General features: G+C 38.7%; 1 protein-coding gene across 2 annotated transcripts in view; it reads right to left on the bottom strand.

Annotated features, from left to right (window-relative positions):
• Window positions 1-690: 690 nt before the first annotated feature.
• Window positions 691-16,894, bottom strand: part of zmat4a (zinc finger, matrin-type 4a) — an 89,115-nt gene continuing 72,911 nt past the window's right edge. The window contains exon 7 of one of the 2 annotated variants that reach the window (XM_079605705.1): window positions 691-2,517. In XM_079605705.1, the coding sequence (XP_079461831.1) occupies window positions 2,490-2,517 (28 nt within the window). In that variant the 3' untranslated portion in view covers window positions 691-2,489. Of the gene's footprint in view, window positions 2,518-9,627; window positions 10,198-16,894 lie in introns of those variants that run through there. The other variant, XM_079605706.1, reaches the window with a different exon arrangement.

The raw sequence follows: 16,894 nt of genomic DNA, 5'->3' as shown, positions 1-16,894 counted from the left end.
TTATTACACACTGTCATTTGCTCACATTAACATCACCCCACAGACAGATCCCTTTTGGGAGCATTCCCCATTTACATTCCATTATTTAAATTTCCTCATGAGCAGAATTAATGACTCAGGCCTTCTGATGAGGTGCCGCTGTTGCCGGCATCACTTAATTAGAATAATCTATCTCTACGGGTCAGGATGCATGAAAGGGGAGCACAGCAATGGAACGTTTCATTAGAAAAGTTCATTATCAAATAAATGGCTTTGACTCGCAGAGAGACTGAAAGTGCAGAGGTGCTTGGGATGAACATGGTTGTCTGAATATCTGTGCTTTGAGAGGGAAAGAAGGACAAAAAGCACAACAGCTGTTTGAATTTTTTTTGTACACATTTTTTTATCTAAGGTAAAGTATATGAAGCATAGTGGGATTGTGCCAGGCAATTTCATGTCATGCTGCAGCTTAATTGGTGTCGGAAATGGGACGTCTGAATGTTAATTACATTTTATGAAGGCCTGTGCTCACTGCAGAGTGAATTATGAACCTGTGTCATTCATTGCAGTTCAAATCGGGAAATAATGATGTCCCAAAGAGAAATGACCCACTGAGCATATAAAAAAAGAATATCTACTGTAAATGTCTTAATAATGAGTGAAGGTGAAAATCAAAACACTGTATCAGAAGTGATTTTAAGTGTCTTTTATTTTTTTTAGACACAGTAGATCACATGACCCAGAGCACAAAGAGGGAGAGAACAAGAGGTTGCTCTCTTTAAAGGGAACACACACTAGTTCCAATGAAACAATGCATAAATGAATTCTTCCATCTTTGCGACAGAGCAGTGATTATTTGTGCACTGAATTGTTCTTGGTTAATAATAAAATCTTTAATTATATACATTATGACCGATTACATCCGACCACACTTGGCTAAATAATATGTTATGTTTTGCTCAAGAGATCTGGCTTTGATAAAGTGTTATGTCATGTGTCAAATATATTTAGCTTTTTCCTGATTGTATGAAGGGACAAACTTCTTTCTATAAAGAGTAAAATAATGAAGGAATAATGTACAGTACATTAACATACACATTTTTGAGTTGATATTGGTTGAAATAATTCTATTAGCTCAATTGCAGAGACAATAGAGAAACCGAGTAAAGGATTGATGGATTCCAAAACTACCGTTATGGAGAAATATTTGACAGTTGACAACAATTCACCAATCAGAATCAAGTATTCCAGAGAGTCATAAATTAATACATTTTTAAAGTAAACTGCCATTTTTACTCTTAAAAAAACAAAGAATAGAAATGCAGAAAGTGCAAATTAATAATGATCATTGAATAATTATATTTAGTATCTTTTAAAATACGTTATTAATAATAACAATAATTTTCAAGTATTATTAGAATATTATTAAAAACCAATTATTACAGTATGTGTGTACACATCTTCTAACCTGTTTTCACAGTGGCATGTAAAAAGAAACAGGCATGTAAAATAAGTGATGGATAATGAAGGATTCGCTGCTTGATCTGTGTTTTCTGGTCTTCTTTTGAAGACTTATAACTTCATTTTGTCCAAAACTTCAAAAACGTATTAAAAACCAGACCAGAAATCCAAATAGGCTCACATTAGCTTACAAATATTCTCAAATGCCCATTCATCAAACAGCTATCTACAGATCACACATACACATACAACAAACACATCTAGTAAAGTTTTGTTTCTGTAGAACCCTGCCCCGAATGCCCATATTTTTAGGCCAAAAACACATAGATATTTGTATAACGTGTATTGTTTGCACACAAACAACAAATAGTGCATAAAAATGAGAGACATAAAAGTAAAATTGTGGACAATAGTTTCTATAGAGTGCATTCTCTTTTTACGTTAATTTTTGTTATGATTTTAACGATTAATTTGGCAGATTTTTCGATGGATATTGCTTAGCTGAGAAAGTGACCACAAGTACGGTATTCAGTCATGCACACAACAACTGACTGAGTTTAGCTATATAAACTTCTGGCGCAATAACAGAATAAGTACCAGATGGGTGTCACTGGATGAAGTCACATCTCCTCCAGAGATTCAGAGCCTGATGTCTGTGTTTGAGTCATGAGGAGGAGAGCTGCTGTAGAGGAGGCTGGGAGGTAGAGAAAGGGTTCGGGATGACTAAAGGCTGACTTTAAGAGGATCTTTAATCTTCTTTTGCAGTCAAGTTGAGAGTAAGACAACAGAGTTAAAGAAGGAGAGAGAGAGAGAGAGAGAGAGAGAGAGAGAGAGAGAGAGAGAGAGAGAGAGAGAGAGAGAGAGAGAGAGAGAGAGAGAGAGAGAGAGAGAGAGAGAGAGAGAGAGAGAGAGAGAGAGAGAGAGAGAGAGAGAGAGAGAGAAAGAGAGAGAAAAGAGAGAAGGGAGGACAGAATAGAGGCAGAAAATCCCGGGCAAGCTGATCACAGCTTGTCTGACATCAATCCAATCATCTAGTTTTTCCCACTGGCTCACTGGACACACAGCTGATTTTTTAGGCTAAAAAGAGAAAAAGAAAGTTCAGAAGGTCAGATGATACCTTATAATGCTCATCACTGTAGAAACCTTTGAATTTTCACCTATCCAACCCTGTAATCTAATCGGAAAGCTCAAGGACAACGTTTTAGATATCCGCTTTAGGGCTTGGTGTTCAATCCCGTGTCTCTATCAGACAGGTTTAAAAGCTAACGTCAAAACACAGTACATGTACCCCGCACTCAAAACAAAAGTACCCATCCATTTCTCGCTGTAATGACAGGGCTGGGAAAATCTGTAAAAATTTCACTGGAACAAAAGATAATAATGTGCTGTGTAAAAACATGAGGGTGTTATGTCATTACACATTACCATAACCCGAACTCTAATGCTTTACACCAGTGCAGCTATAGGGAGAGAGAGAAAAAATAGATCTTGCAGTAAAATATAAGGGGGAAATTTAGCTTGAGGTCTGTAATTTGCCAGCAGAATCATTTCTATATCCTGTAAACCATGTTCACGTCTTATTAAATATTTACAATGAAATATTGACAAGTGGCTTTTACCCTTGAAAAGGACAAATCTTCAAAAGTAACAGCAAAACGGTGGAAAATTGGTGATATTTGTCTTTTAGTTGTCAAAACATATTCTATTGCTCAGACGGTTTTACACGGTAAAACTTGAATCAGGTTAGCAATTCAAGGATCAAGCCATAGCCATTAAATGTTGTCATTTAGTTCAGGTCGCTTATAAACTAAGTAGAATTTGTCGAATCTTGCAAGTTTCAAATAAGAAGTTTCAAGAAAAGCTGAAAGCTCAAGAACATTCTATAAAGTTAGAGATTTGTGGCAAAAATATTTCAGTTATCAAGAAGGAAAGGCTGTAAATACCCAGATGTTGCTTAGAACAGGTAGTTGTTCAAAACTTTCCACACAAGCAAGATAAAGACTTGGTAGGGAAGCCAGAAAATCAGAAATGAGTTGTAAGAGCTATTAAGACTGAAGTTAATGCGCACCAGTAGACTATATCAAGAGCTCTGCAGAACACTTCTGAATGGAGGTGATGGTGAAGCTATTACTCAGAAAGAACCATGTCAAACGATACGGATTGTGTCTGAGCTGCAATGTGAGGGATACAACTGATTCAATGATCAACAGCCCTCTAAACCTTAAAGAGGAATGGATGGTGAAAAACCCTTACCATGAATTCAAGCTTGCAGGACAATGACCTTAAACAATAGATCAGATTAACACTGGAATGGCTCAGAAAAATGCTACAAAAGTCTGATGTCAATCCAACTAATATGTAAATCTGTATTTGAAAACACAATAAACTGTTATTGCTTTGGATAAAAGCATTTACTAAGTGACTGAATGTGAAAGTAACCACTTTAAAACACCCATGTTTTTTTTTAAATAATGTGTAATTTTTCCAGTTCCTTGAAATGAAAGTATCAAGAAGAGACTCGATAAAGGTTCTGATTTATAGTGCACCGTATGTGATTTGTAACCAAAAACCAAAGCAGAAATAACATGTAGATGGCTCATTATGTTGAATTAAGCACACAATTAGAGTAACGCTAGAACTGATCGCATGGAGCAATGACAGCGAGAGCACTAACTGCAGCCCTAATCTTTGACGCGCTCCACTATTGTTACCACATGAGCCAAAGAACGCACACAAAATCCCTTGCGAAAACACCACTTCATGTGACATTTCGAAGGACTCTGCTGAGGTTCAGGTCACTTGATACAGTGAGAGGGAGAGGACTGTTTATCTTTGCCATAGTAATGAAATACCCCAGATGCCTCTTCAAAGGGCAATTTGCATTCCAGGCCTCAGCACTAAAACCATCCTTCATTTCCAAATGCCAGGACTCAGAGGATTATACACATAAATTCTGTAGCACACAATCTTTTTAAAACAGCCCAGTAAAATCTAGGAAGACCCTTACCCCCAGTTGTCTAAAGTAAATGAAAAGCCTTCAATCAAGACTCCCTCTTTGACCATCACTTGAGTGGCTTATTGTTTCATAATTGCTTGAATGCAGTAAAACTTTGGCATTCATATTATAATTTTGTTTGTTATTTCCTCAGAAACTTTTCTTTCACAATAAAACAAAATGAATGTATGCATTAAGCATTACAGCATATCTTTATATTTGACTGTTTTCATATAATAGTTAGATACAGGCAGGTGAATTGTTATCTATTATATATCTAGTAATCCTGAAAACATTGATTGCCTTGTTCAGGTGTGTTTAATTAGGGTTGGAGCTAAACTCTGGACAGTGGCCCTCCAGGAACGGAGTTGCCTATCCCTGGTTTAAGGTATTCGCATGGTTGCCTGTGACCATAGAAGAGCAGATCTGTCATTCTACACAAAGACCCACTGACATTAAGAAGAAAGTCCTAAAGTCATATAAGGATGCAAAAAAATGATGCCTGAGCAAGTAGCATAAACTGCCAGTAGTACATTTTACCTAAAAAAAATATCTGTAATGCACCCTTAAAGCAGAACAAAGCAAAAACATTGAATGGGCAATAGGTCATTGGATATCATTCAACAACAACAACAACAACAAAAAAAAAAAAATTCATAACACAAAACATGTATTTTTGTATTAATTTGCGAGTTGCTGTCAGCGGGCAAAAATAATCCAAGCACTGAAATGCATTTTTTTTTTTTATTTTTTTTTTTAAACTCTTGTCTTTTAAGACAAAAGTAAGCTTTATCTTATTTCAGATATGTTTCTGATTACTAAACAGGTCAAGCTCACAAGCTGAAATTTGTTCTGCAGAAGACAAACTGTAGGCCTACCTTCATCATGATGTTTTCATACAGCATTTGAACTGGTTGCCTTTCCACTTAAAATAGCTGTACAAAACATGCCATCCGTAGTTAATAATTTACAGTTCTCACATCCCAAATTAAGCAAAACGAGGTAGCCTGGAGCAAAATATTACATAATAATCTTCACAGCTTTAGGTCCCACGTTCAAACTAAATTGCTGTTGCCAAACCAACGCTGACCTCCATCCACCTTCTCCCTCCTACCTTCCCTTCCCTTCTTCCCTCCCTCCAGTGTTATTTTCAAGTGCTGAGCTTAAGTACAACGTAATGGTCCGATTTACACCCGTGCAGTGTTTTATGGTTCTACCTTGCAGAGTAATTGAGATTCTGAACAAATACATTTAACAATTTTATACTTTAGTTTCGTGAAGAAAATAAAGTGTTAAATGAAACAAACATTTCATAAAATTTCACAGTGACACAGTACATTTGATCCTGAGACCCTTTCAATTCCATGGACTGACACAGGGTCATTCATGTGTGATTTCAATAACACAGACCTCTGTATGAGCAGGACTCGGGTAGCAGGACCCTGAAAGTAAATGAGTTGCAGTTGTGGTGATTCATTCTTCTCCTAAGGCAATGCTCAAGCAGCTTCCCTATTAAGCTTCTGAGTGGAGGGTGGGTGTCTCAGGATAGAGACATCAAAGAGTCATGGTCTGATCTTCTGCAATCGCAGCTGTGATGTAAAATGGAGGAAGCACTTGGGGCATACAATTTGCATTGACGTTGTGGGATTGTGTATGCTAAATTCTGTTCTTCATGCGTAGGGTCCTCAGAATGGATCTGCCCACTATAGTGATTTTACAGTAATTTACAGTACATAATAAAAGTAGTTAAAACTTATTTTTTAAATGAAAGATTTATTGAGTCAATTTCTGTCGTGGCAACTCTGAGTGTTTGACACGGTAATGGATATGACAATGTTTGATATGTTAGATCTGCTACGTTGCTGCTGTAGGTTATTGCTGTTGCTGCAGAGCAAGTACAGGACTTGCTGCTGCCAATACACACACGACACGCTGCTGTGAGCATGACAGACATGCAGCTGCTGTACAATATAGCATATATGAATTACCCATAGCAGATCTATACAGGTGGAGCTGGGGAAGGTGGAGGGTTTCTGAAAGCGCGCTGCAACTGCTACAGCAAATGCTGAGTATCTGAAGGTTAAGCAGAGAGCTCATTGGCTACAGCAGGAAGCAAATAGCTGTGCCCTATAAAAAGGAATGATGTGACTGCAAGCAGATCGAGTAAAACACCTATCAGCCTGCACCATCTAGAGTTTCATGACAGAACTTTGTTTTTAATAGAAATTCAGCTTTGGGTTAAATGAAGAGGCTGATGGCAATCTACAGGCAAACATTAAATGTAACAGTTTAATATGAACAATAAATTATAAACAAAAGATAAACTTTTTGGCCCCAAAAAGAATCATTCAGTGAAATGTGAAAATAACCTTTCTTCTTTTCTTAGCATGAAAAAACATTTAAAGAATTGAAAACACCATTTTCACTACAGGACAAGCAGTTGAATGGATTGGATGAGAGCAAAAATGGAAATTCTGTCATTATTTACTCACTGTCATGTTGTTCTAACCTGTATGGCTTGCTTCTGTGAAAAAAGAAGTCAAAGACTCTCCACACAATGAAAGTCAATGTGGGCTAATGATGTTTTGGACTCCACTGACTTACCTTTTATTTCTTCAAAATACCTTCATTTGTGTTCCACAGAAGTAATAAACAACATGAGGGCGAGTAAATGCTATACTATCCCAAGAGAGTTGATCAAAGTCACTATTAAACATTTGTATTCACCACATCGTAATTTGTCAAGACAAGAAGCAAATTAGTTAAGTGGAGAAGAAAATTATTGTTAAATGTATCAAATTAATTTCAATCTCTCAAAAGGCGATACTCATCTGACATGATATAAATCAAGTCAAAGCAACTGGGATATACATTTATGTTAATTAAAAAAAAAAACTTTTTACTGTGATATAATTTTGGGATTATTTGGACTTAAGCGCAATGTAAGACTGAGAAAAAAATACTACTAAATTCACACACCGCTTCTGTCTCTGTTTTTATCCTCTGTCACACATAATAAGTCCTCATCTTGTCTCATCACAATATGAAGCCAAAAGCAAACAATTTTGTTTGAAGACTGTCTTAGGCTATTTGTTCAGACTGTAACAAAATCAATACTTCATGTTTTATCGCTGCTTGGAGTGTAGACATGTTTATTTTACACAGAAAAATCAAGATTACCCTAGGGAGCTTACTTCTTGTGTGAGACAAACAAATCAGCCAAGATGGTGTTTGGAAAATGGGGCAAGCAAGATTGAAGGCAAATAGCTTGTTGCAGACAGGATGAGACTGGAATCAAAGAGCTGTCAGGTGGCTGAGCGCACGGAGACATATCTTCCCGGCTGTAAGGTTGCTGAGCAGGAGAATTGTAGGGGGAATGAGATGACGGACAGGAGAGGGACCAGGGTGAAAGGATTTCATTAACCAGCAGGGTTAAAAGTGGCGGTTGGGGTAGAGGAACATTGATGAGAAGTTCATAAGGGAGGCATTTTATTGTATACTGTTCAGTTTAATGTACTGAACATCAGCTTTAATAACTTCAGCTTAAAAGCAATGGGGACAGACGAGATTCCTAATAGATTTGGCACTTTCATAATCTTTAAATTGTCGTTTGCGACAGCTAGTAAATTGAGATTTGTAGTCGCCATGTATGTTCTTTTTATTTAAAGGTATGGTAGGCAAGGAGAGGCTAGCAACAGCAAGCTAGCATAAGATCAAAGCACATAGCATTACAATAATAATGATTGTAAACAACTTGTAAACAAAACTTGTACCACGCTTGTACCAACTTGTACGACAAACTTGCTCTGACTTGTACCACCTGACTGCTGCCGATTCATTTCCATGAAAATTGCGCATAATTGCGAGTCAGGGGACATTAACAGCTCTGAGTAGAATGTCACGGGTTGCCTTCTCTTAAACATAGCATGAAGGCAGCATAAGCTCATTGGGTCACATTCACTAATAATTGCGTGGATTATTTCGTATTTGTTCGCACAGGAGAAAAATCTCCACCTAATTCACAACACACACACATGAATTTGTTCTTAACATCATTCTGATGTTAGTGAATTTGGAATATTCTAAATGATCGGCCGGGTGCAAAAGCTCAGTAATTTGCATAAAACACGCCCAAACCATCTCCATATAAGGGCTTTCCACACACGCTTTCGCCACTCTCTTCAAACTTGCCGCTGTTTGCAGACGCGCTCTCGCCCGATCCTCGAGCAGCGTCAAATGTGCCATTCTCACCAGTACTCACAATAAACACCTTTTATACAGACCCAGATTACAGACCTCTCATTAGCCAGCTCGCAGCTGAACACATAATGCAGATTTTCCTACGCTTTAATATGATGGAATGCATTTAAATGAAAATGAAAATAATTGTATTACCTAATTTTCTATGGGTTATATAATACAGTTAATGAAACATACTTCAATATAAATATAGTCGTGTTAGGATGAAATATAACTTCTTAACACGATTATAAGGCAGTACAGAGTAAGTGCTTTTTGCGTACGTGTGGTGTTAGTTATATTTTTTCGTACATTTGAATCAATTTTATTACGAAATTTCTGGTGAATCGTGATTTGTTCTTAAAAACGTCCAGACGCACATTTCACGCACACATTTGTGCGTACGCATGCTTAGTGAATGAGATCCATTGTTTTGGTTCAGGAGGAACTGTAAATGGTGGCTGCTGTTTGTTTGTGGTGCTCAGTGACTGTCGGTCTACAACTCTGCATAGCTTCATGGAACACGCTGTTGATGTCTGATGTCTGCGCGAGCAGGGTGCGCGGAGGTACCAAAATACATACAGTACATTGACAGGCAGGTAGGACATCCTATATATATATATATATATATTTTTTTTTTTTTTCTATAATTGTCATTGTTACTGTTTTCTACAGTTGATATAATGTGATGAAAGACTGACAAGCAAGGCAGCTGCTTTCTGATAGACTCATTAAATCTGTATTATTAGGTCTAACAATATAAATGCAACCTAAAAGATAATCAACTGTCCATTTTGTCATTAATATAAATATACAATATAAAAAAAAAATTCTACATGCATATGTTTTATTTATTATTTAGAACTATTAATTTGCATTAATATTTAACTATTATTATAAGTTTAATAAAATGTGTGTGTTAAAATTAGTTTTGGCTGCGGTATAGAATCGATAATCGTGAAATTTGTTTATTGGTACCAACTACTGTAAGTCTGGTAACAAATGTGACTAAAAGCTGTAAAAATACACCACATACAAACTACAGACTGATTAAAAACTGAATGTTGGTGGAAAGGATTACAATGAATGGACAACATTATGGTGATATTAATATTTTGTACTGTAGAGCAACAAATATTTTCCATAAGAATGTTGTTAGTTCTTAGACATACTTTATGACAAAGGACATGAACACCGTGGGAGTGCAGTTACCAGTTATCAATTTTTAGTGAAACCTGTCAAAACACCAATCAGAAGTGCTGTACACTGCATAAGAGAAAGAGTGATTGTTGATGGGATTGGAGGAAGGTGTGATTTTGCATGTAGGAAGCATGCTGTTGCTGTGCACATGCTTTGATGGTGGGACACTGACGGATGGTGCTACAGGAGTGTAGTGATGTCATGGTAATGAGCCTGTCGGCCGGGCTTGACCTATTGATACTGGAGTTGAGGAGTCTTTTTCTTCTTTCTTATTCTGTCCATATCCTATAGCCTCTATGTCCTTTCTTCATCATCGGTCCTCTCTGTGTTAATCAGAAAATCACATGTAAGCCTACATAGAACCCTGGTATCATTGGCCACTTGCTTATGTGTGTGTAATGTACTCTGAACCTTCCATTTGATGGGGGGGGGGGGGGGATACAATATATAATATTTTTATGTGTGTGTTTGTGTGTGTATTATTACACACTCACCAGCCACTTTATTACCTTGCTAGTTCCTTCAGAACTGCCTTAATTTTTCGTGGCATTGTTGCCTTTGCTTTTGGCTTGCTTAGTTGGAGACATTATTATTGATCTGCCTTAAGGTGGACGATGACACATTTTTTCTTCTAGAAACAAACTTTGTCGTATTATTTTCATGTTATCACTGTAAAACTGCTTTGATACAATCTGTATTGTAAACAGCGATATATAAATAAAGGTGATTTGACTTGAGTTGTCATATATTCAACAAGGTGCTGGAAACATTCCTCTGAGATTCAGGTGAGGAATCGTAGATGAGGTCTGAGATGAGGTCCGACATGATCGCATCATGCAACTGCAGCAGATTTGTATTTATATATGCAATTGTGTGTGTATTATATATATATATAATACACACACAATTGCATGTATAAATACAAATTTGCTACAGCTGCATGATGCGATCATATCACACACACTAGAGATAATACATTCATCAGCAATGCCATGCCCTCAAATAAACCTAAGAAATGTGTTCCTCTAAATTAAAATACTCCAATGAAGAGTGGATAATCCAGAGCTGAATTTAATTACTCAATATAAGGTTGATCTCAATTTGGCAGGGGAAACATATTTGGCTTGTTGGCTAAGAGTGTGTTTGATTGCATGGAGAAAGGAAGAGGGCAGGGGGGTTCATTTAGTCTGTTGGAGGACATGCAGTGTGTGTCTATTGATCAGCAGCTTTATCAGTACTCTTCAGTACTGAAATAGACCTCTGTGTTCAGCTCAGGTCATGACCAAATATCTGATACAATTTCCTGTGTGTAAGTAGCTTTAGTCTTTTTTTTCCTGTCAACCACTGCAATGATCAGTGGTTTATGGAAATCATTTTCAACCGTCCGGCGCCTCAGGAGAGGGAAGGAGTGCCCCACCAACGCTGTTTACAGTGGAGGTGGGCAGCTGTTGACCTTAACTGGGGATGTCGTCGGACGGTGGAAGGAATACTTCGAGGATCTCCTCAATCCCACCGTCACGTCTTCCATTGAGGAAGCAGAGGCTGAGGGCTCAGAGGTGGACTCGTCCATCACCCAAGCTGAAGTCACCGGGGTAGTCAAGAAACTCCTCGGTGGCAAGGCACCGGGAGTGGATGAGATCCGCCCTGAGTACCTCAAGTCTCTGTATGTTGCGGGGCTGTCGTGGCTGACACGTCTCTGCAGCATCGCGTGGCAGTCGGGGACAGTACCTCTGGGATGGCAGACCGGGGTGGTGGTCCCTCTTTATAAGAAGGGGGACCGGAGGGTGTGTTCCAACTACAGGGGGATCACACTTCTCAGCCTCCCCGGGAAAGTCTATGCCGGGGTACTGGAGAGGAGAATACGGCCGATAGTAGAACCTCGGATTCAGGAGGAACAGTGCGGTTTTCATCCCGGCCGTGGAACACTGGACCAGCTCTATACCCTCTACAGGGTGCTGGGGGGTTCATGGGAGTTTTCTTTTGCTTCAAATTTACTGACTTAATACACTTATTGATTTAAATTATGATTTCATCGTATAATTTAATGTTTAATAAATTATTTTGGATTTAAAGGGGTCATGACATGAGAAACCAAATTTGCTTTGATCTTTTGGTATATAAGAGGTCTTTGTACCATTAAAATGTCCTGCAAGTTTCATAGCTTAAGACTTCCTCCCCATTATAAACGAATCCTTTATTTAATCAAGCTTTAAATACAGCTCGTTCTGGATCCATGGTAAGAAGTGACGTCACGGTACGAAGTGACGTACCAGCGTTTGCATATAGACCGCCTCCAGCACAAGACAACTACGCTTTAAGCGCAAGACAACTACGCTCATTTCGTATCGTTGTCGCGCCCGCGCGCTGCGCGCCTCACAAGTGTTCAGTCGACGGACAGCGAGTGGGTCTCTGTGTACAGGGAAATTACGATGCCATGTGCTGTTCCTGGCTGTGGACAAACAACATCTTTGAATACGCTGCGAAAGATCCAGTCGTCAGGGAAAAATGGATGCACTTTATTTTTTGCGGACGTCTCAGTCACGGCAGTGTTAGTTTAAGCGTTTGTTCTATACATTTGAAGGATGACACTTTTGAGAACAAATCCCAAAATGATGCTCGCTTTGCCAGAAAACTGTTGCTCAAAGATAAGTCCGTGCCGACTATTCTGGGCTCAACAACGACGACGCAAACTGTAAGTAATGTATTTAAAACTTTAAACTACTTTTTAAATACGCTGAATCCGCAAATGTTCTGGCTGGGGGTGTTAATAATTGATGCAAAGGCACTGACGTTAGCCAATCATAACAGTGGGCGTTAACACTGAACTCTTAAAGGGGAAACACCCCCAAAACAGACTTTTTGAATCAGAGGATGAGAAACAGGGTGGGAAAAGGTCATAAATCACTACATTTTAAAAGTTTTTTGTAAAAAAAACTATAGTAATACTATAATTGCACCTAAGGGAACATAATAATAATAAAAAAAAAAAAAACATGTCATGACCCCTTTAACTAAACAAACGGTGTGGTCTCCCCTATGTCATTGCTACTGTGAGCCAGGTAGCCGTGACACCAACCAATCCACATGTGCTTTGTGGATTTGGAGAAGGCATTCGACTGTGTCCCTCGAGGTGTCCTGTGGACGGTGCTCCGGGAGTATGGGGTCCAGGGTTCTTTGCTAAGGGCTGTCCGGTCCCTGTACGACCGAAGCAGGAGCTTGGTTCGCATTGCTGGCAGTAAGTCAGACTTCTTCCCAGTGCATGTTGGACTCCGGCAGGGCTGCCCTTTGTCGCCGGTTCTGTTCATAATTTTTATGGATTTTTAATTTTTCTAGGCACAGCCAGGGGCCGGAGGGTGTTGGGCTTGGGTACCACATGATTTTGTCTCTGCTCTTTGCGTATGATGTTGTTGTGCTGGCCCCTTCAGACCAGGACCTTCAGCATGCACTGGGACGGTTTGCAGCCGAGTGTGAAGCGGCTGGGATGAGAATCAGCACCTCCAAATCTGAGGCCATGGTCCTCAGTCGGAAAAGGGTGGCCTGCCCACTTCAGGTTGGTGGAGAGTTCCTGCCTCAAGTGGAGGAGTTTAAGTATCTTGGGGTCTTGTTCACGAGTGAGGGAAGGATGGAACGGGAGATTGACAGACGGATCGGTGCAGCTTCTGCAGTAATGCGGTCGATGTACCGGTCTGTCGTGGTGAAGAAAATGCTGAGCCGCAAGGCGAAGCTCTCGATTTACCGGTCAATCTACGTTCCTACTCTCACCTATGGTCATGAGCTTTGGGTCATGACCGAAAGGACAAGATCCCGGATACAGGCGGCCGAAATGAGCTTTCTCCGCAGAGTGGCTGGGCGATCCCTTAGAGATAGGGTGAGAAGTTCGGTCACTCGGGAGGAGCTCAGAGTAGAGCCGCTGCTCCTCCACATCGAGAGGGGTCAGCTGAGGTGGCTCGGGCATCTGTTCCGGATGCCTCCTGGACGCCTTCCCGGGAAGACTATGTCTCCCGGCTGGCCTGGGAACTCCTCGGTGTCCCCCTGGAAGAGCTGGAGGAAGTGTCTAGGGAGAGGGAAGTCTGGGCATCTCTGCTTAGACTGCTGCCCCTGCGACCCGGCCCCGGATAAGAGGAAGAAAATGGATGGATTTTCAACAAGTTATTTGCCACAGGAAAAAATACTTAGTTTCAATATGCTACTCGAGTTTTGATTCCGAGTTAAAAATCAACAAGCAAATATATTGATGTTAGAGCCAAAACATTTTTTCAAATTTGGGCCTTACAGAAGCTTAAATCTTTTTTTATCTTTTTATGACCTAGAGACTGGTCTTCATTTCAATAAGGCTTGATTGTTGTAATGCCCAACATATGCTGGTTGTGGAAGAGGGAGCACCCCTGTCTTAGCACATGTACACTGGCTACCGGTCAAATTTTGAATTGATTATAAAGTTTTAACTTTTGTATTTAAAGCCTTGCATGGCCTGGCTTCAGTTTGCATAACAGATCTTATTTGTCCCTACCCCCACAGGAGATCTCTTAGATCTTCTTCTGATAAGTTATTATCTGTTCCGTTTCTCGCTTGAAATCCAAAGGTGACGGAGCCTTTTCTGTATTAAAGCTGTGCAACTCTCTACCTCAATCTGTTAGATTTTCCACTTCACTACCTGCATTCAAATCGTATCTCTTTTCTCAGGCCTATTCATAACTCGGCTGTGTTGGCTTTGTTTCAGGTCTTGTTTTATTGATTGATACCATTGGCTATTGTGGGGTTTCATTTTAAATGTTCACCTGTCTTAAAGATTAATATGTTCAATCTATTTATTTTTAACCATTGTAGTTATGATTATTTGTTATCTTTTTATTGTTTATTTTGAAGCACCGTGGTCAGCTTTCATGTTGTATTAAAGTGCTACAGTATATAAATAAAAATGACCTTGACCTAGCCAAATTTTGTCTTTTCCAAAAATTAAATTTCTCACCCTCATGTTGCTCCAAATCTGTATGACTTACTTTCTTACGTGGAACACGAAAGAAGATATTTTAAAACAAATACACGTGGGAATGTGTATTGATATGTACGGTAGGGCCCTATGAAATTCATAGTTTTTTCCCAAACTCTTGTGTTTTATTTTTTCTGGATTTCATTTTAATGGTTTAATAATAAAAAAGAAAAAAAAGAATGGATAATCAATTGATTCCATGAAACTTTAACAATTCATTATTGACTAAAATTAACAATATTTGTGTTTTTTCCTTCAGAATTTCTGTGTTGTCTATTTTTAGTTTTTCACATTCTGTTTTATGATTCAACACAAATTTAATATTAAAAACTGTGATTATCAAATTAATGCATTTGAAATATAAAACTTAATTTAATTAATCTTTTAAAAAGTAATCAAATGAATGAAAAATTCCTTTAATGTTGTGGCAAACACAACAGATGTTTTCAGTTTTAAATAATAATATGGATGAAAAATTGTGATATTCCTTTAAAATAATGTTTTAATTAACTGTATTATAATTATCGTTATTAGTTTGAGTACATTCTACTTCACAATAGTAATATATCTTAATTTCTTCAAGTTAAACCGAACATGTATTTTAGTGGGTTGTATAAACTGAGTTTTTGTGTAGCTTACATCAATAGTTTTATTAAATGAAATGGTGAAATGCTGGTAAAGTGACTCTCAAAGCAGCTCAGGAGATGAAGTTCATGTCTTCAGTGAGATGGCAGATGGTAAAAACACCATGAATGTCACAACGAAACTGTCGCTCCTTCCCACAGAGACAATCTTTCTGATCTTTCTGCAGTTTAATATTCACAGACACTAGTCAATATTGTGATTAAATTCTGTTCTACTTTCATTCACCCAAATTTTGCCAAATTCTCTAACATTCTAGGTATTTTCACACTTCAAATAGTTAACCCTGGGTCATTATAAACCCCGGGTAAACTGAATCCTGGGTAATCTTGCGTCGAACTGCTCATATTTTACTCGGGGGTTAATCCTGGGTATTCGTAAACTGCCGTTTCACATTGTACATTCCTATTGCCGACTGTACTATCGAGTTTATACTGAATGGATACTTGGGACTATAAAGGTAAGAATTAAAGGGTCTCTTCTTCACTCAAATTGTCATGTTTTCTGTCAGCATTTGACATTTTCCCTCTGAAACACTGAATTGACTCTTTATATACTACTGTACGTGCAGTGTTTCCGTGACTGTGCAAAGCACGCAAATATGTACTCGATTGGTTGTCTGTTTCGAAGCGTCTAGCTTTAACATTTTAAACACCACATCGTTTCACCCTGTACAAGTTTCATAACCCCGGGTAAAAAGCGGAGCTAACCCTGATTCTAAATGACAAATGTAAAACATTACAGCGCAGTGTGAAAAGCCCTTCTGTGTTATATGGTAAAAATTATTTTTATAACTGGATTCCGACATTTCTTCAGCATTACAGGGCAGACTATATGTGCCAATGTCCAGCTCTGTTTGGTTGGTTATACATTTTTGTGTGTCAATATGTATTTGTGTGTCAATCTGTGAACTAGTTGAGGTGGTCCACTTAAAACAAACCACCTGAATACAGATCAGCAGACAGAGAACAGAACACCCCCAAAACATATGCTACTGGACCACAGGATAGAGAACACATCCAATATGATGATGAAAAGGCTGGACATCTGACAGCTACATGTATGTAGATGGAGTCAAGCTGGACTTTTTAAAGGACTTAAAGATATAAAATAGCTTCTTTATAGATTATTTTGAGGAGAACGGTTGAAGGATTTTTCTTAGTGATGTACTGTAGAGCTGACTGAGAGTGAAGTCTTAATGCTAACTCAAATCTCAATTTTGGATGAGCTCCTAATGTTTGCACAGCTAATGACCCGCATGTGTGTGTAAACAGAGGAACTGGGGTCAGCACCAAAATTATAGAGTAATTCATTCAAATACGCTTGGAGCAGAGTGTTGAAAGAAGGGGGAAGCTCCAAACAAAAAGATTAACTGACAATTCAAAGCA

This window comes from Phoxinus phoxinus, assembly GCF_949152265.1.
Source record: "Phoxinus phoxinus genome assembly, chromosome: 3".
NCBI lineage: Eukaryota > Metazoa > Chordata > Actinopteri > Cypriniformes > Leuciscidae > Phoxinus > Phoxinus phoxinus.
This window is presented reverse-complemented; position numbering and strand designations above follow the sequence as displayed.